The sequence below is a fragment of the Lates calcarifer genome, linkage group LG24 (assembly GCF_001640805.2).
Source record: "Lates calcarifer isolate ASB-BC8 linkage group LG24, TLL_Latcal_v3, whole genome shotgun sequence".
Classification (NCBI taxonomy): domain Eukaryota; kingdom Metazoa; phylum Chordata; class Actinopteri; family Centropomidae; genus Lates; species Lates calcarifer.
In genome coordinates, this window is record NC_066856.1 from 9,902,937 (window position 1) to 9,924,409 (window position 21,473).

The 21,473-nt window shown below is 41.2% G+C and overlaps 1 protein-coding gene across 3 annotated transcripts in view; it reads right to left on the minus strand.

Annotated features, from left to right (window-relative positions):
- sema5a (sema domain, seven thrombospondin repeats (type 1 and type 1-like), transmembrane domain (TM) and short cytoplasmic domain, (semaphorin) 5A) overlaps positions 1-21,473 on the minus strand; it is a 116,675-nt gene that overhangs the window by 21,640 nt on the left and 73,562 nt on the right. For all 3 annotated transcript variants that reach the window (XR_001960688.2, XM_051066587.1, XM_018674026.2), the window contains exons 12-16: positions 20,060-20,177; positions 17,172-17,353; positions 16,132-16,275; positions 11,746-11,893; positions 2,013-2,238 (exon numbers count right to left, since the gene is read on the minus strand). Coding sequence is in view for 2 of the 3 variants with exons in the window: in XM_051066587.1 (XP_050922544.1) it covers positions 2,013-2,238; positions 11,746-11,893; positions 16,132-16,275; positions 17,172-17,353; positions 20,060-20,177 (818 nt within the window). In the remaining variant the exon portion in view is untranslated. The remainder of the gene's footprint in view (positions 1-2,012; positions 2,239-11,745; positions 11,894-16,131; positions 16,276-17,171; positions 17,354-20,059; positions 20,178-21,473) is intronic.

The window sequence follows — 21,473 nt, forward strand, 5'->3', positions numbered from 1 at the left end:
AGTGAATCATATTGAAGTCTGGAGATGAACAATCAACCTGGGACAACAGGAGGGTAGCACACAGAGGCCACGCACACCTCAATAGCTCTTGTTTTCATTCAAACTGTACACTACAACTGGAGGGAAACTGTCTTTTCTTTTTTTTCAGAGGATGAAGAAATTGACGTTTCTTCCCTCAAACGTGCACTGTTGAGCTTCTGATGAAAAGAAAAACCATGACTTTGAGTAAACCAGTTTTGATGTTGAAAAGAAATTTGTTTCACTGAACATTTACAAAAAGTGAATGGAGAAATACATTTTGATTTCATATTCAGTTTTATTTGCAAGGCCATGCTTTGAGGGAATATGGATCAGCAATATTGCCTGCAGTGATGCTTATTACTTATCTAGTTAAAACATCAATGTAAGTGGAATATAAAGTGCAATAGCATGATGACAAATTGTTGCTGTTGATAACCTTTGGCACTGAGTGTATAATGAAGTCTGTCTCTATTAACAGGCAAATTATAACCTCCAAAAAAGGGTCTAAATGTAACCTGCAGCACTGACAGTACATCATTTACACCTCAATAAGCTTAGTTAACAGTGTTTCCCATTTTCCCTCATAGCAGATTTGAGAAAACAACACCCATGTTTGTACACCGGCTGCTGAATGGATTTGAAGCTTGCACTGTGCAACTCATACATCATCATCTGCCTTCTGTAGCCTATAGGCTGCTTACACCCCACAACACAGATTGACAAGTTGCCAAAAGTAACTGCTGAAACCCCAGCCTATGCTTTTCAATTGGTGTAATTAACGCTGAAGCTAATCTGATGTCAGGCTTCTGGTGACAACCTCTAATGAAACACGTTGCGTCTGTTACTTCCTCCCACTAATCAGAAACAAGACAGACCTATTAAAGCTCAAGTCTTTGTTCGCTAATGTCTTGGATGTGTAGCTGTCATTCTCTTAAGGCTTTGAGTCTGCAGTCAGGTTTTCCTCTGCGCCTGCCAGCGCTCATTTAAAACCCTCCAGGAACATTTAAGCGTCGGCTTCAAAGTGTGAAGAGAACAACTTGTGCCAGCGACAGCACTGAAGGAAAAGACAGAGATTAATAATCAGAAATGAGGGAGAAGGGAGAGATCAAAAGAGAGAAAACCCCAGTGATAGTGTACATTAAGGCTAGCCTCTGTGATTACCGCAGCATGTGGCTTGTGAGTGGTGTAGCGACAGACCACCCAGAGACACAGATGAACTCAAAGTGATGGGAGGCCGCCACAGCTTAGCTGGGCGCTAACTCTAAAGCTCTACAAAATATCTGCTTTTCCCTCTGAGGCGGCGAGCTACGCCATAAACAAACATTAACTGATGCATGTGTATCTGAAGCCTGTTTGCTGTGGTGTGGTGCCACCTCGCCTGTCTCCCCTCTAATATGGATCCTTCCACTTGACAACATAAACAACTTGACAATTAGCAGCCTGCTCGTACAGACGTTTACAGCATTTAATTCACCAGGGGTGTGGCTGACTGAGACTGTGTGGTGCTGTGTAGTGAATAGCTGGGATCATGGATAAAGAGTGTGTGCTTGTGCTTCTTTGCAAAACTCTAATTGAACTTTGTGCATTCATCTGTGTGTTTGTGTATTCGCGTGTATGACTGTAGATAGCATGGAGAAGCTAAAAATAGCTGTAAACTGCTGATCGGCTTTGTGGATTGGAAGTTCATTAACATGTCTGATGCTTTGATCCACTGATAAAGTCAAGGAGGAGGATGGGACCATAAACACCAGAGCTGATTAAATAGTGCTTCTTTAACTTTTGCAGGACAGAGAGGGGAAAAGTTTGAGGAGGCAAGAAGAAAAGATCTAATGAACAACAGACACAGAGAAAGAAGGAATGGCTTGAGGCGAGGAGCCCAATAACTAGCCTGCAGAGATGCAGAAAGCCAGTTGGAGTGAGATAACAGAAACATCCAGAGGCTCTGAGATAGCTGGAAAAGACACCATCTGTCTCTTCCACTCTGCACTCACCGTCAGTGGAGCAGCCGGTGGATCCGTCGCTGGAACAGTAGCGCATTTCGATCCTCTGCCTGCCCACCTCTAGCAGGCTGGGGTCCGGGATGCGAGCTTTGCAAGTGTAGCGGAAACGCTGCTCGTAGTGGCCGCCGTTGTCAGAGATGTTGACGGGTGTCCAGGGAGTCCACGGCGTGGTCTTCTTCAGGTCGGGGCAGGGCAGGGTGTTGCATGACTGGTACTCCTGTGGACACGGAAACATTTCACTGCATTATTGTGAAGCTTCTGGTCTATTTAATTGCAAGCACGTTTGCAGACAGGTGAGATTTGCCACGTCTAGCGTAGGAAGAGATAATCACAAATCATTAAAGCAATAATTAAGCATGACAAGCTCAGACAGAAATTTCTGGTGTATTTCCCAAGCATAATAATGGACAGGACAATAGCTTTTGAAATTCTCAGCAGTGACTAATATGAAATGAAACTGCTTATTTTATGGGGAAATAAAAAACCCTTTTCAAAGCTTTCATTGCCGCTCATCCTTGAAAGCCTCTTGATTCCAGTTCTGGCTGGTTTACTGCATGTTGCCGAGTCCAGTACCACTCACCTCCCTCCTTCCAAACCAACCCGGCCCTGTTTGCCTGTCCCCAACATAGCCTGCCATTCTGCCAGCGCACACTGACTAAGGATAGATTCCCATTAGACCACTTGCTGAACATGGCAAGCAGCAAACAAGCCAGGCAGAAAAGGTCATTGGTCAAGTTTAATTTATTACCAAGGGGAAAGGATGGGGGAGGGGGGAGAGAGGGGGTGATGGTGGAGGGTGATGCCAGGGAGAAGTTAATAGAGAGAGGGGTGAAGAAGTGGAGGGGAAAGAAGAAAGAAAGTAATAATGGCAACTCTTTCTCCCATCTGCATCTGGCTTTGGGAGCCGGGCAGTAAAAATGAAAAACACAGCTCTGAAGCTCTAACAGTATGATATGTGAGTCTCATTCAGAAGTGCCATAAGTATATATTTTCCGTCCACTTCCCCCAGCCAATTTGGACTACAGTTCAAAAAAAAATATTCTGCTTCTTCTGTGGTGCTATATTTGATGATAGGATTCATGAAGATAATAGGTGGGTAATAGGCAGTCCGGACTTCTATTGTGCCCAGCTAAATAAATAAGGAGGTGGAGGTAGTGATACGTATGGAGAAAATGACACCACAGAAGAGAAGGTGAGATGGCTGCCATTTTCCTCACCACTTGTTTATTTATGCTGAATAGGCCTTGAGTGACTGCCAGACCTTGACAAAATAAGATAAGAGTTCCTTTCTGCACATCCGTCAGCCTGTCACATGGGATAGTCTGACAGGTCAGCTGAGGAAAGTACTATACATTATACAGTATGCAGGTCTATTTTTCACCATCTTGCTTCGTCTTTTACGCTCACTCTTGGTCTCACTTTCCATTCATCTATCTATCTTTATATTTCTTTCTCTGTCTTTTTCATGCACTGTTTATAACTTGGTGTCAGCTCCCTTTCTCCCTCTCCTTGTTTCTTTTTCCCTCTGCATCTCTGCACCATCTCTCTCTGTCTCTCTCTATACACCTTCTTTTCTGTCTCCTCCCCTCCCTCACTCTCTCTGCCTCTCTTCCCTGGGGTACCAAGGTTAAAAACACAGGGAGGATTTAGATTCTGTTAGGGCCCTGTGATGAATGAGGGTGTCACCGCTGCCGCACTTCCTGCCTCTCTCCATCTAGCTCTGTAATCATCTCCAGACATTAATATTTAACATCATCACGCATCACAGACCAGCCCCCAATCTATGATTATCAGCCAATAACAAAAAGGAAGAAGAAGGAAAAAAAAAGTCCACTTCAGTCTCTCGCTGCCGTCTACAGCGACAGAAAAGCAACACATGGCATGAATGGGGGGGGGAGGCAAACGATCTGTGGGTGTTTGTTGTGTGAGTTGTTGATGGTGGCCAAACACAGTAAATATTTAATGAGGCTTGTCTGGTAAGCGTTTCTGCCTGTACTCTCTGAGGATTAGTGTCGATGCAGAGGGCTAAGGAGATAATTACTGGGTTTAAAACTAAACCTCATTCAAGGTCTCAGAAGGCATCCACATCAACTACAGCATAAAGTATACGCAGCAAGGTGGTCAATGTATGTGTAATAAAGACGTATCACTGACTAAACAACCATCAAAATATCTGTGACTTATTTTGACAGAGAGGAGGGTGGGGTGGGGGCACTGATCCCATTTTATTTTCCTTGGTTAAATTTTTGCTTTTCGTACCTCAAAAATCCTTCAGATTAAACATTCTGAAAAGGAAAAATGGCCCTTTGGTTGACATGTTCAAAACTCATGTCAACACTGAGGCCATAACCTGTGATATGAAGCAACAAGTGGATGTTATTTCATTTTAAGGGGTCACAAGCTAAAAATGTTGGGAACTGCTGCCCTTAACAGGAATTGTCTGTCTTGTCTCTGAAGTGTTTGTTAAATCACAAAATTGAAATTAGTAATAGCATCAAATTTTCAGACTGCAGTTTATAATAAAAAGAAGAACACAATTATTTTATTATATAGTAAAATGAAGGATTTTTACCACATCATTCTGTCTGTCCATGCTGACTGGCAACCAATTTTTTAATAACCAGACAGTATAACCGTGAAGCTATCATCTATGTTTTTGTTCACAATTGTAAATCAGTGCATCAGTATGAAACCCTGGATAAGGACGCGAGCAGTGAAGTTTCGCTAAAGCTCTTCAACTAAGGAATATTTGTGCAACCAAGGAAAAAAACATCAGGCAGCAAGAACCATATAAATTTAATCTCAGACATGTTTGATCTTTGCAGGAATCTGGACATCCAAATCAATCATGGTAGGAGAAGGAAAAGACAATGGCAGGGGAGATAGGATGGGAACAGACATGTGACTGTGTTGGTTGAAATTATTTATATGAAAGGTTAGTTTGATGACTTCTATTTTGAAAATTAACTGAAAATAATTAAATAACAATAATAATTATGCTGGTTGCTGAGCTAATAGTCCAAATGTGTAAAATGGGATGGTGAGAATATAATATGGTGAGGTCCCCAGTATCAGCCCTGTACCACCTGGAGGTCCATGATATGAAAAAAAGACTGCAGACCCCTACTGTTGACTATATTACATTCAGTAACAATGTTGAAGGACGGTGGAGAGTTTATTGTCTTTTATTGCAATAATAACAGCCTTGTTATGGAAGCTACGCATGTGAATACAAAATCTGGACTAATAATAAAAACAAAAACAGTCCCCCCTGCTTTAAGAGTGGCAATTTTTATAACATGTTTTGAATAATGCATTAAAAATGGACCCACGGATGTGAAATAAACATTAAGTCCAGCTCTACCAAGAAAAATCCATAACCCCACACATACACCCACAAGCAAATGAAATAACTCCATTCAAATGACATTCAGTGAGCCAGAGCAGCGAATAGGTCATCTTAGGCATACATTACTTGTTGTCTGTGTAAATGTGGCTGTCTGAACAAAAGGAAGGAGCCATATTTGAATTAAACTTTGATTTGGTGTTGAAACATTTAGGCAAAATAAGCTGAGCAAAATGAGCTATTTAAATGTTCCATCTAATTTTTTCCAGTTGATATGGCGAGCTAATAAAAATACAAAAAAACAAACAAACAAAAAAAAAGAGGAAACATTTCCTGCACTCTTCACTCAGCCACATTCACACTTTACTCAATTTCAGAGAAATTAACCAAAAGTGAAAACACGGCGGAAAGCAGTCAAATGTGACAAGAGGCATGTGGAACACAAAATTGGATTCAATTAGTCCGCTGATTTCAACTCATATCTGCACCCCCCAGCAATATGCATTATGGGCAAATGGAGAGGAGCGATTTTATGCTGTGCAACACCTTTAACAGGCAGCTGCTCTGAGACTGGCAGCACTGTAATGTGTTTCTGGCTAGAGCTCAGGAGAGCTGGGTGGGAGGACGCTTGATAGCATCTTTACAGCCTCGCACAAACAAGCTGCCCGGATGGTCAGTTTAGGAGTGGTGGTCAGGCTGTTTGTGTGTTTATATGCAAGTGTGTGTGTGTATGTGTCAACCTGACAATGAGTGAAAGTTTGACTCTAGGCTGGCACTTTGGCACTGATTTGTGTATGTGTGTGTGTGTACAGAGTGTGCATGTTTATAAGTCTATGCATTTTATGCATGGCTGAGTTATGGATTCAGGCAGCTCCTATCTCATTCAGTCTCCAGCCACAGACCTTACTGCTTATTTTTTAGGTGTTATATGCTGAGGGGATACAAGTTGAGAGGGAAGAAGGGCATAAAAAAGGAAGAGGAAGAGAAAGAGAAAGAGAGAGAGAGAGAAAGAGAGGGAGGGAGAGAGAGAGAGAGAGTGTGTCAGCATAGTGTCTGAGTGTTGGGTGTTGAGAGGCAAAGTATAAACCCTTTGCCTCTCTCCTTTTATTGAAGAATGTATGAATGTGGAGTGGAAATGCATTGTATGTCTTTATTTCCGTGAGTGTGTGGATGTAAAGGAGAGTGTGTGTGTACGTGTGTGTAGGTACAAAAGGCTCTCTGTGGTGTCTGGCCAGCTGTGGGAGGTGAATAATAAGGAACCATGCCTCTCCAGCCTCCTACTATCATTACACTCATTATACTTCTTATTGGACTGGGCTAGCTGTGGGTGTGTGTGTGTGTGACATAGAGAAAGTGCGAGAGGAAAGGAAAGCATATGTGTGTTTGTGTATATACAGATGACTCTATATACACACAGCAGTATCCTGATGCTTAAATAAGTGGTCCAGATGTAAGATGTGAGAACGACTAGTCCTCTCCTGTGCCTACATCTTTATCTATTGTGGCTGAGTCTGTGGAGATTGAGGCCTAATGTTCCACAAGTCTCCATGACACATCAGTTCAATTAGCAGCGCCGACCAAACACACTTTGTCAAACACTGACTCCTCTCTCTCTCTGTCTCCCAACCAGTCTGACTCCATAATGAAGCCTGCTGTCGGCCAAGAGCAGGTCTCCTGGCTACACACCAGTGCACACACGCGCACACAGACACACACACACACACACATACACACTGAATAATAATACAAAAATACACAACTATGTTCACACATCAGTCTGCCTCCACAAACAGTGGGTTCTTAACTTTCATTTCACAGCCTGGCTGTACAACTGAACCCCACACAGGTAAATAGAACAGCTCTCAAAATCATTAAGCAGCTCTGTGCATCATCAGTTCTGCATGGCCCATATTTGACTTTTATTTAACTCTGAGAGGCAGAGTCAAGATGTGCCGTTCAACAGAGAAGAATGGTTCCTTTTCATGCCTGGATGTGAAAGATACTTGATGTACTTTACTATATAAAGTAGGAATTACCACAGTGAATGATATCCTCTTGAAGACTGCACATCTCTGAAGTGAGTCTTCTTTCATCTAATACTAAGAATTAAAAAAGGGTACCAGTGTGGCATTTTCAGTGCAGTTGTAGCTTTTACTTTTGGCCAGACTTAGTTTAAAGTTCTCTCTCAGATATTTTTACAATATATACTGTACTGTATTATTTAAACATAACATAAACAAACGTTTTATAATTTTTTGATGCATTTACTCAAAACTAAGTGCCTAAACCATTAGCAGATATCCAAAACATTAGGAAGATATGTCACACATATGACATTCAGTTTCACAGCTTAATGGTTTAATACATTGTTTCTGTCCAACCTCCACAGTCTGGATGTTAAGATGCTGTGTGGAGTAGCTAATTACATGGAGCAGGAACCACTTGCTAACTTATGTTTAAAAAAAAAAAAAAAAAACTCAGAACAAACTTCATGATTTATTGCATTGCAACCATCAGAAACCTGGTATCATGCTATGTAACTGCTCTGTATTTACTGCTCTCCGGTTGGTCCAGTGTCGGCATACTGCTCAGAATATGATAAAAACTTTTAGTGGAGATTTCTGAGTAAAACTTCATACAGCAGAGGCTTGTGGCTTAACTTTCTATTACTTAAGTTGGGGTTTACTGTTGAGGCAGCTGATAATGGCACAGAGCATAAAAATGTGTTAATAAATAGAATTAATTACAGAGGATTTTAAAAGTGTCATTCAACTGGCTGATTTTAAACTTTTCACTTCAAATCTATTCACTGATGTTCAGCTGCCACTGATGCTGTGATGTTTGTTTTTCTTCTCATTTCTGCTGTACTCAGGTCTGCCTTGCAATAGAGATCTTTATCTCAATGAGATTACCTGATTAAACAAAGATTATATATAAGGGATGTCTAGCTGCCTGTCTCTAATATCTGATAATTATATCAAGTGTACTATAAAAAACAAAAGTAAATTTACTTTTTCTTTTTTAATTCCTCGGTCAGACCTCAACATGATGTGTGAACTGCATCAAAAGGGTTGATATTTTAGCGACACTACAATTTGTTTTGTAATGTAATGAGTAATGTTTGTATTAATAGCCTCCCAGAATAACTAACTGTTAATGCTTGCTCAGTGCTTCAGGGTTTGGGGAAAAAGAAAGATCCAGTTTATCCATGTTTGTCCCCTGTGTCATCACACAGGGGAAGAGCACTGTAAGTACTGCGCTCGTGGTACAGTACTGTACATCACTGCTGGGCCACTGGAGCCTCGCTTGTTTATTTCCAGCCCAGGTTTTGACAATTTCTTGGGGGGATTCAAACCTGTAATGCAGATACAGTGAAACGAGAGAGACGGGGCAGAGCAGCCCTACGTGGACCAGAGCTCAGACTGATGAGGTTGCAGTCATGTGGCCTTTTACATCAGCAAAATGTGGCACCAAGCACCTCAGGACTAAATACTTCCCTGATGATAAGACTGTTGAGGCTTAAGGCAATGACACACAGGGCAACATTATAGCAGGTTTGATGGAATTAAAGCACCTTGAGAGTTAGTCCCTTTAATCACGCATGTGGCAACATTTTGTTTTCAGGGTAGCAGAGTTGCACAGTGAGTAGAGACACTTGTGTTTAAATTAAAGTGTCCTTGACCTGAATCCCTACCAGCTTCACTTTAGCTATTCTGTCCCTGGCTCTGCAGTGAGCTCCCTGTGGAGGGGTTTAAGTGTAAAAAATTTAGCTTAAGGGATCAATAGAGAATCACAAAAAAAGTGACAGAATAGATTTTTTACTCAGCGATTCACTTTACAGCATGTTAGGAATGTTGACCATCGACATTGCTGCAAGAGGCTTATATCACCAACTTTAGTGGATCTTCTGCACTTATTAAATTAAGTTCCAAAAGTTAGGATTTCTTGTGAATTCTCTCCCTGACATCTCTGTAAAACACCAAGCAGATGTTAGCTCATCGATGTCGATTAATGTCTGGCAAATGCCTGGAGCTGACCACAGGTGGCTGCTGCAATATCAGTCCTGACAGGTAAACATGAATGCACACGCGTATACACACACCTACATCTAAGACATACACAGCGTTCATCTCCTCAGATCTTGGTAGGGCGTCTGAGCTAAAAAAGTAGCTGTGATGACAGAAGCTGCAATGTGTGTGTTATTGTGTGTGTGTGGTCTCCTTCTGTTTAATTAAACATGGATCTGTCCGGGGGAAGAGAACACAGACAGATGGCACATAAAAAACAACCTCCATCACACTTTTCACTTTTCTGGGGGAGGGGTGTGTGATGAAATTAAAAGAACATATTCCCATCTTCCTTGATCCTTACATGTGAAATACAAATTAACTATTTAACTGGAAAGGAGGATGTCATTTGGAATTTTAAAGTTCCATCCCAAACACTTAAGCTGTACCTCTTAAGGAGCTTTAAGTGCATTGAGGCACTTGTTATACATTAACAGCTGTGCAATTAAGCACCTTATCAGAGCTGTAAATGAAAGGCGGCAAATGTTTCTTTGATCTGAGTAAATATGCAGCTATAATACAAGTTAGCCAAGCTGTCCAAATAAAGTCTTCCCCCGGAAAAAAGAGAAGGTGTCCGTGAAGTCTGCATATAATTACAACTCCGGTGGCTGAGATGAACCCAATTAAGTCCGTGTCACAATTCTGGAAGACAAGGAGCCGATGAGGAAACAAAACAAAGCAAAAAAGGGACAAAAAGTTTAACTCAGAGAGCACCAGTGAAAAGAGGGGTGTCAAAAAGGAGGAGGACAGGGATTGGGTGAAACAGATAGCGAGAGTACTGAGTTTACACGAGAGCCTCTTTTAACCTTTCCCACTGACCTGATTCAGCTCTCTCTAGAGTGTCACCTCCTTGTCTGTAATCACTACCAGACTGTCCCTTCCCCTGACACTAATAAAAAACTCTCTCTGTCATCTCCTGCTCACTCAGCCCTAGATTGTCTCCAAACTGAGGATAAATCAAAAATACCCACAGCTACAGACAGTCAAAGAGGGGCTTCCTCTTTTGGAAACGGGATTGACAAGACACTGAGATTCCCCTGTCCACACCGTCAGTTGCCTTGCGTGAACTGAGTTCCTCTAGGAATGCTGCTGTATTCCTGGGATGCTTCAGTGAGGATAATGGTCGCTGCACAGTGACAGAAATAAGACAGCTGCCATCTGATGGGCATGCGTGTCTATGTGTGTAAACTTAAACTGCTACTTAATGGGAGGTCAGTCTTTTCATTTGGGTGTTCAGCAGCTACCAATGTGTCATGGGCAATTACAACTATATATGCTCTTGAGGTTGCGAGGCCTCGTGTGGGATGTTTCATAATGCTGGCAGTGTTTTATTTGGCTTTATAACGGACCATTACACAACCTGTAGGATGTGCTTTTTCAGTTAAAACTGATTTGGGTAGCTGAATGCTTTTTCAGAATTTGGCAGAATTTATAAAAAAAACAAAAAAACAAAAATTAAACATCACTTAATTTAACACACTGAATGCCTGTGTCTAATCATTTATTCTATATGCATAAAGATACTGTGAGAATGCACATTTACATAAATGCACAGTATCAGAGACAATTTACGTATGTTTGATTCAGATTATAATTAATAACCCTAAATATAAACCAGCCATTTAAAAAGATGATGTAAAATATTCATCAATATTCATCTAATATTCATTGTCTTTAAGCTGTCCGGAGCTCAAATTCTGTCCAAATGGTAAAGAAAACTCATAAACAAACAAGCAAACAGACAATAAAAACACACTTCAAGGACCCTATGTATCCACAAGTCTCTGCCCCATATTCTTTAATCCATTTCCAAGAGGGACATAAGAAGCTACAGCTATCATGTTCATTCTCTTTTATTTTTACCAGAACCAGTGGATGAGAGAGTGTGAGTGTGAGTGTGAGTGTGTGAGTGTGTGTGTGTGTGTGTGTGTGTGTGTGTGAGAATAGCACCAGAAATAACAGGAGCATCACATCATTCTGTCAACAAGGAGAACGCTCGTATTTCAACACTTCCTTGCATCATCCTTGCTTTGGAGAGAGCTTTGTGGCAGAAAATAAGCCTATTCATATGTGGAGTGATTACTGTATGTGTGTGTGTGGTATTAAATAGGTCTTGGTAATAAATCTGATGGCTGCTGCCACTGTATAAATATAGCCAGGGGATTTGGTCATGTTAAGATGTTCCAATTTCATCACCACTGACTGCTCATCGCATCAAATGGCTTAGTCTGAGTTTCAACACAATGAAGAGACTGAGGGAAAGACGGATAGAAGGATGGTGCATGTTAGAGCTATTGTTTGTGTGACATACCTGACCACACCCGGGACAGTCATCGCCGTTCTCACAGGTTCTGCGTCGTGACTGAATGCCTCCGCCACAAGGCACAGTGCAGCGTTCCCATGCCGACCAGGCCGACCAGTAGACGTGAGGCGGGCAGGGCAGGTGTTCATTACAGTACCTGGGAAGGAAGAGCAATGACCACAGGGGATGAGTATGTAACTTTATTTAATCAGGTAGTCTTATTTTGATCAGGAGAAGAGAGAACTGAGAGCAAAAAACAAAAACAAAAACACAACCAACAGATAAGACAGACAGCTAAAAGTCTAGAGAGAAGGCAAAATAATGAAAACAACTACAAAAGTGATGAAGAGCATCAGATAATAAAGTTTTCAAATCTCTAAGAGAAATTAAAAACAGGTCCCAAGCTATTTGAAATGTATTCCAATTAGATGTTCTTTTGTATCTAAATGCATGGAGACTTACAGGAAATAGTTAAACATTTTGGGAAACACAATAGCCGGCTGCTGGCTGTAGCTTCATGTTTACTGTACAGACATGAGAGTAGTAAGAAAGCAAGCAAATAAGGGTATTTCCCAAAGTGTTGAACATTTTCTTAAACTTGTATTAACTGGTTATTTGGGTGATGACACAATAATAACATATCATTATATTATACAGTTGTTATAGGGGAACATGTCAGCAAACAGTCTGCGTATTTACATACCCAGCTTTGTTTTAGTGTCTCATGAGGGGGAATATCTGGCTCTGCTAAATGCTCCACTGTGTTCACCAGCTAGCAGCTAAATTTGTCTACCTGCTATTTGGTGCTAAGCAGGTGAGGTACAGTGGGTTTATTAGAGCCTTTTGGGTAAAAATAGGTGAAAGGTGGTTAATGAGAGCTGTGAGACTCAACCAACACGTTAAAGCTGTGAGATTAAAAACCAAAATAATGAGCTGAAAGGTGCTAAAAATACTTGCAAAGCTGAAGGGAGCTGTGGAGTTAGGTGATAATTACCTGTGGATTCATGACTATGAGTGACAACTTTCACATAACACATTGTCATCTGATATATTGGTAATTAAATAAATGATCAGTGCAGTTTTATGTAATTATTGGATCATGTCAGTAGAGTTTCACTTATACTGGGTACATAGTACAGTATAAGTCATTTATGACAGTATCTTTTGAGCTGCCATCGGACAGAACACTAAAATTATATGTGAAGAGCACTGAAGACGTCACCACACTTTTGAAACCTTGCCACTGGACTGAAATAGCTACAAAGAGCCTATACCACAAGACAAGGTCTGCAAAACCATGTAAACTTAACTTTAAGCAAACTTTTACAAACCCAACATATCTCTTTGATGTGGCCTTGGAGTGCAGAGAACACGGTGTACTGTGAGCTTGAACATCTGACTGAATCATGCCACCAGAGACAGGTCTGTGGTATATGTTTGTGCATTGTGTAATGGCCAGTATTGCATAAAAGCTACATCTAAGAAAATTCCCTCTCAAATCGTAATGAACGTGCATATGCATTTTGCATAATTCATTGACACAGCCTATTAAAAAAGCCACAAAGACGCATGCATCATCTCTAATTACATCGTTTTACAAGACAGGATTACTGCGATGTCTAAAATACTTAATTACTCCGTCCTCATTATACAATAACGGCAGACGATTGCCGGCCTTATTAGAGCCATATAATTTATTTTATAACTTTTACGCATACTATAAAATTGCTTTTATTGCTGTTTTGTTGTGCTTTGGCACATGACTGTCTTTTGAGGAAAACTCAGTCTTCTTGAGCTAAAATAGCTTTATCTTTAAACCCTTCCTCCGGAGGCTCAAACTGGATATTTCCATTGTACTATTTCCAAATACTCTACCATTGTTCATCGCAAATCAAAAGCTACATTCTGTATACCCTGGTTGTAAAAATCCTTAGAGTAGTGTGCTCTTTTCCACTTTTACTAATCTGCATGCTTGTAGTGGGATGTGGGGGGGGGCGGGAGTGTGGAGGTGAGGAAGAGTGTGGATTACAATCAAGCCAATGCCTAAGAGAAGGAGAAAGATGTATAAACACACTAATACAGACATTCATGAGCGCTGAATTGCATGCAGACACAAAATACCCCTGCTGCACCAAAGCTCAATAAAAAAACTGCTGTGATCAATATGGAGCAGATTTAGAGCTTCAAAATCATCATCGTATAGGCTGTAATCATTTCAGACAAGTCGGTGGCTTTGCTCCATCTTATCTTATCCTTTTCTCCTCTCGCTAAAAAGCACACAGAGCTGATCAGACTAAAACGCTGCTAATTACTCACTATAGGCTGACTAAGCAGTGTGGACCATGTCAATGTGCTGAGGGAAATACCAACAGAAGGTTCATAAATGCAGGCATTAACCAGCCAGATTTAAGCCCATAGCACTGCTGCGCACGGTCGGTTTCAGAACATTTGCTTTATCTTTAAAAGCCCTGCCTGCTGCAAACAATCAAGGCCAAACTTATGGGAAGCCTGTTGGCTAAAAAGGAAGAGGTGAGAGAGGAGGTTTAGTCTGGTCTTAGAATCTTTGTAAATGTGTGTCTGTGTACATGTGAGCTCACACCATAAGTATACATGTTTGAACATAAGGCCTGTGCATTGAGCTGAATAGGGTACTTGAGGCAACATAGGAAGAACAAAGTGTGTAGTGAGGCTTGCTGCAGACACCTAACACCTCTGAAAGGAGGCCTGTGCCCCATAAAATAAAAGCCTTTCACGGCATTAAAAGAATTATTCAGTGTGCGAAAGTTGATAAAGAGCCAGTCCTTTTCACGCCATGCGGATTAAAGCTCGCAGAAAATACTTTACCTATTTCACACATGGGCAACTATAAACAACAGATGTGGCAGAATGTTTTGGACACCGTTACACGAGCTGAACATCCAACAATAAGTTTTCTCCTATTTTTCAGTGGCGATAGACATTCCTGACACACCTGGATCTGCTCATATTGAACACACAAACATTTTGTAGCATCTCCATCTTATCTTTTTCTCCCTCAGGCAGGCTCAAACTGACATAGCATAATTCATCTGTTAACACATTTTTCTTTCTCTCTCTGCCTTACTGTTCAACTGACTCTCTATGTCTCTCCCTCTCTCTCACACTCACACACACACATAGACTCCTCTCCTCTCACTCCTCCCTCACAAAGATCCTTTTCCAGCCCTCACAGCTGGCCCCTAACTGGCCTAAGGTGTTTTAAATAGCTGAACAGAGCAAGTACTGAGAGCAGGAAGGGGAGATGAAACAAAGGAGATTAAAGCTCGGAGAGAGAAAAAAGAGGGGGTGGCAAAACCTGCTTCTGGCCTCCTGTGGTCTTTAGAACCAGCCAGCTTTTTTTTTTTTTTTTTTTTGGTGCAGCTCATGAGTAACTGTGCTGTGCCGGTCACTCCATATATTTCTCCTCAGAGCTCCTGGTGGAGTCCTTCTTTTTTCCAAGCATTGCTCCACCCGGAGCATCAGTGAGTAAAAGGGAAGGTGGGAGGTTAGAGGATGGAGAGAGGAAATGAAAACGTGCAGAGAAAGGAGGAAGGGAAAAAAAAGAATACAATATAAGGTTCATCCTTGAAGGCCGTATCCAATTACTTGTCTATTGCGTTGCTGTTACTGTTGCCGTGGTAACGATTGGTAACAATTTATTTCTCTCCTTGCCTTTCCTGTGCTCTTTGAACTGTATTTATTTGCACTTTTCCTGCCTCCATCCCTGGTTAATGGCAGTGGTTGGATGAAAAACAGCAGCATGGGTAGGAATGAGGAATGTCTGACTTCATTAGGAAACCCCAGTCTTTATTAAGAGGGAACTGAAATAATGTAATAGAATCATTGACACTGAGAGACGAATAAAACCTTAACTTTAAGATCACCAATTTCTTGACCGTTTCTACATGGACAGCTTTGTACAGTGCACCTCATAGTGCTTCTTCACATATTTTCTCCTTGAGAAACTGACTTTTTTTTTTTTTTTTTTTTTTTAGGCCTTGAAGGTTGCTTAGAAACCACACAAACATCTTTAAAAAGGCGATTATTCTACGCTAAAGCCTCCAAAGCTTCAAACCGTAGACTCAGTCTGTGTGTGAAAGCCAGATAATTACCCAAGCACAGGCCTATCCCACTCATTCCTTAATTGGCTGTCACAAAGTTGGACAGATGTGAGGAAAAAAAAAAGAAAAGAAAAAGTCACAGTCAAAGTCATACTTCCTAACTGCAGGTTGCATATTATGGAGCAAAATTTCGTTTTTCCCTTGTCTCTCACATGCACAGAAATCCAAACACACATGTACAGGATGTATTTGCTTTAATGAATACATGTGAATACATGTATAAAAATGGAGGTTGCGTAGGTGCATGTGTGTATACCTCTCTTCACGGTTCTGGCCCACACATACTCGTCCTCCATGGCGAGGGGTTGGGTTGCTGCAGGAGCGCTGACGGACCTGGAAGCCAATGCCGCAACTGGTGCTGCAGGGAGACCAGGCGGTCCAGGGAGTCCATGCTCCGTTTCTATGGAGACACAAAGTGCATCATCAGTTTAGGTTACTTAAGCCATTGATGGAGAGGTGGCCAGAAAACCACAACATCACAACAAGATTATAGCTGGAAGATACTCCATGCTCTCACTCCCTGATAAAAGTTTTAGTTTCTTTTTTAGAAGACTTTAATATGCTTTCAATTTAAGTTTTGGGAGATGAACCATGTCACATGTTTTTTAGAATTTGAGAGTATAAATTAATCTAATTAAAAGAAGAAGAAGAACATATAACTAGACTGAGGAAATACCATGCATCTTTAGAGTCAGAGAAGATGGTTTTGGTCTGTTTTCTGCCAGATCGGTATTGTTTGAGAATAAAGGCATGGGCTAAAACCCAGTCCTGACCTTCGTTACACACAGAAGGGGCAAGAACTCTAGATACTAGCAGTTGAAATCAAATTAGAAATGGTAAAAAAAAGTAGTCATAAAGAATAAGCTTTTAGGTCTTTAATTTGGTAACTTTCTAACTAATCAGTTGCTTCCGCTTACTAACAAAGCTTATCACTCAGGAAAGGAAACAGTCACATGCCCTGTTAAGCAAGCAAAAGACTGATGCACAGCATCAGCAGCTCAGTTAATTTTAACTTTGAGAGTGTTAAAATTAGTAATATGTCAGCTGAGGTAGTGAAAAAAACAACACCCAATCAACACTTGTTAGCCCCAAACAACTGACACTTACACAGAATGATTCACTGTGCGTGTATTTCTAATGAATAGCTGTGAGGATGCAGGAAATTACAAACAAATTTCCCTTTAAATCCCTTTAACACTTTATCTCTCCATCTGAACATACAGATGTATGATCACAGACCACTGATAAAGACAGAAGAAAGATTCACAGATGTGTGCTGGTGTATTACTGGTTTACCTTGAGCAGTTGGCAACCTCCACGCTGATCCCATGGCACTGCTGGCCACCACACTGAGGGGTGGGGTTATCGCAGGCTCGTGTCCGACACAGACACGAGCCCGCGCTGCCCCCATCATTATGACTACACGTGGACCAGCCTGACCAGGCTCCAAAGCCTCCATCGACCGTCACATTACGGACCTGTTGGGAACAAAAAGAGGCCAGAAATAAAACATTTGAGAGTAATAGCTTTTCTCCAAAACTCCCTATTGCATTAGACTGATGCTCTCAGGGATGTGTTGCTCTGGGAAACGCAGCCCATGGCTACGGTGGATGCAAACAGAAATCAATTTTCCTCAAATAGATGCAAAAATAACTGCATTGCATCATTTATAGCACATCCAAAATGGTGCAGTTATAGGGACAAAAATATGCTGTAAACACGAGGAAGATATATGAAAATTGTCTGTGGATATGATGAGATACCAGAGATTCAGAAAGGCAAATGAAAGCTGTGAATGGACACATTCAAATGACAAAATACGAGGAAATAAAAGTGGCCGCATAAATAGATATTTGAAGCAAAACAGAATGAAACAGGAGGGCTCCAATATTACAGGAGCTATGAATTACGAGTGATGTCCTGGGCATACGAGCTAAATACAAAAAAGCACTGGTGTGAGATTCCGAGCTGCAGATGATATGAGCCATGTCGCGACTATATTTCAGGGTGATTTAAAAATGCAAAGAACACTTTCACACGAGGAGAAGAGAGAGCGTGATCATCAGCTGCTTTGGCAGAAGCAGAAATAAAATCTACCCTCTGCTCTTATTGGCAATTGAACTCTGCCATGCGCCTAAATGGGGGACGCTTGGGCTGAGACAGACAACATTTGCATCAATGGGCTGTCTGGAGAGCAAACAACTTGAAAGAGACAGCTTACGTCACATCCCTTTCACTATCATCATAACTGAGACTATAAATTATATGGTACATGTAAATATTATCAATTTTATGCTGTGTATTTATTCCTAAAAAATAAAATATATTAATCATTTTACCAGTGAGCAAGGTAAATGCATGATTTATTTCACTGAAATGGAAGGACAGAAAGGAGAGGACATCAGAAACAGGATGATAGATCTGAAGTCTGAAGGATGATGAAAACCACTCATGTTTTCTGTGGATCATAAGAGAAATCATTTCTTTTTCACAGACGTAAAAATACAACAGCAGTGTCTTTTTTATTCTAAAGAGTTCTGTAACATCATGTTCTTAGAGTGGAGTTTGATTTAAATTACTTTGAGGCAAGCTGAGCCCCTTCCAAAAACATTTGAAACAGACAGACATTTGACTAGTTTAGCCTTTTTTTGCAAACTGTTAATAGACTCACGGGGAGTGAAACTGTAACTGTGATAAAGGACAACTTCTTCTTTTTCAGTTTTCACGTCTTGGCATCAGATTGCTGCAAAGCAGACAATTTTCCCATTCTGGTCTGGCTACAGAACTTGTACTGTACGGCCATTTCTCTCTGTCAGCATACAAAGTTATTACTGCCAAAGTTAATTCATGCTCACTCTAAATGGATGGACCTGGTTAGACCAAGGTTAAGTGAATAAATACATATTCCATCAGTGGTGTGGGCAGTGGTATGTGGCCACCTGAAAAATACATCAAAACTGAAGGATTAGTGGCTATACTGCTGCTGGAAACATGGATATCTTTGATCAGATCCTGCATTTAAAGTAATAGTTTGACATTTTTGGAGATGAACAGTTTTTGAGTTGGATCTCATATTTGTCTGTTCAACATAGACCCAGGAGATGGTTAATATAGTTAGAGGTGCTGGTAGGTGGATTTTCGTCGTCTTTATGCTAAGCTAAGCTAACAATTTCCTGCCTCCAGCTTCATATTTTCCTTACAGACACAAGTGGTATCATAACTTTAGTCAAGAATGTAAGTAAGTGCATTTTACAAAAATCTTTTAATATTCCTTTAAAATATGTACCATACGCAGTCAAACTAAGCTAATTAGTTTCAGGTTGAGATAGCTTAGATGAAAGTATGGCTGTGAATGATAACTGCTCTGACTGGCCGAAGGAGTTTTAGCCTCCAACATAAGACAATAAATGTTGAGTTGCAGCCAACAGTGACTTGACAAAATGATCATGTGTGTGTCTGTTTATGCACATATGCATAAACATGATTGTTTATGTTCATGTATATGTCTGAATGCATATGTGGATGCAGCATTGGCGAAGTTTCTGCCACGGCTCTGCTAACAGATGCCACTGGGTGCTCACTGGCTTCAGTGCCAAATATTCCTCTGAACATGAAGGCACATAAAAGGCTATGGCGGCACACAGCACTCTCTGCTGTGACTGGCTTGAAAATGACTTGTAAAACACTGAAAAAAAAGCTGAGCCATGCTGAAATTGATAGGCTCACCACCCCCTAATACTGCTCCCAAATTTGGTGCACATTAAAATAAATGGAAGAGCTGTTTTGCTAATGAACAAGCAGTCAGAGGTGAATGATTGAGGCAGCGTTCTTGATCATTCCCGGGGTACACGCCGCTCCCTTTAAGTCAAGTTGTTCAGTCCCAAGATGCTTTTCTCTGGCAAGGATGTGTTTCCAAGGCTGTTTTTAGGGGTTGGTGCTTGTAAGTTGTGAGTGTATGGAGAGAATACAGAGCAGGCTTTTGGAGGAGAGAAGCACAGATGAATGTCAGTATTAAATTCATATGGCGAGTACAGAGAGCATGGAGGCAGAGTGAGGATAATTGTGTTTTCTACCAAATTTAAAGTTTGAAAGCAGGGACAAAGAGGGAAGTGAGAGTAGTAACAAGAAAGTGAACTACAATGAACTACAATGTACAGATTAGGGAGCGGCTCAGTGATACTCACAGGGCATTTGCTGATGCTCTGCTCCCATTGGCTCATTCTGACACTTTCCTCCAGGGTGGTGCATTTCTTCAGCAACAGATCCCAGCCACAGTACGGGTCCCTGGCCCCCACACAGGCTCTGGAAAGAGAGAATAGAAATGTGTTTTTAATGGGCTTTTATTAACCTGTCATGTGTGAATGGAGATAGCTCTGCATTGTGGCAGATTGTGAAATCAAACATCAGGTTGAGGAGGGAGATTATGGAGAAAGGTAAACGATAAGGTGGTGGGACAAATGATAGATGGAAAAATAGGAAATGGGAGTGATAAGATGGGAGAGAAAGGTAGAGGAGAAAGTGGCAAAGGAGTGGAGAAGAGGAAAAGAAGGAACAGAGAAGCTACTTAAATGACAGAAGGGGAGAGAAATAAGAAAGGCGGGAGGAAAATGTTAATTTTGTTTACTTAGGAACATGGAGCACTGGGATGTTCTACAATGCTTAAATTGCATCAGCATAGTAAAATTATGTCTTAACACAATATGCTGACTGATTTTTCAGGTAATCTTCAGTGAAGCACCAGGATTACAGTCTTGCGTTTGCATACACACACATTCATTTCTGATTCAAAAAGCTTATCAGCCCAACAAATATTCACTGCGAGGATACTGTAGCAAAGATAGCCGTATCTGTCTTTGCCGTATCTGCCTCAGGTGGTTTATTGAGTGCAATAAAAAGCCTGATGTTACTCTTTTCATGCAAATACGAGTCTGCGGTGACAGCACAATGACATATCTCTGAGCCACAGGCATCAATGCGGCCTGACATGCCCCGAGTGAAATGTAACCAAAATTGTCTGTGGGTTTCATCACAATGAACCGCGCGGCAGACACAAACACAAGCACACTTATGCAAAGACACATGATCATATGTGTTCATCCATATGAAAATGTAGAAAGGAAACTGCTCCTGCATGCCTGCACAGAGAAAGTGGCTGACGTAGCGTCTGGGTGGCTAAGAGAAAGAGTTATGGTCTCTATCTACACGGTAAAGGATAGCAGAGGTGACGACAGTAGTACAAAACGAATAGGAGAAGAAACAGGCTAATACCTGTCTTCCACAGGGCCTTAAGAGCCTTGCAGATAGTACACCACCCATCAGTGAGCGGCACAGCCAAACAAAGACAGACAGCCTTCTAATATTTCAAACAGGTAAACCTCAAAGAAATGTCAATGATGAACTCAGCAACTCTCTCTGTAGCTGCCAGTCCCTGTGCATGGTTTTATTTCTTCTGTCTGTTGTTCCAAGTTTTTCTGACTCTCCTGCACTCTCTTAAAAAAAGAGTTGATGAAGGGCCATAACAGCTGCCACATATATCACAGACCCACCGCTGTAATATGAAGCCTTAACTCTTCTGCGTATTCCAATAACAGCTCATTG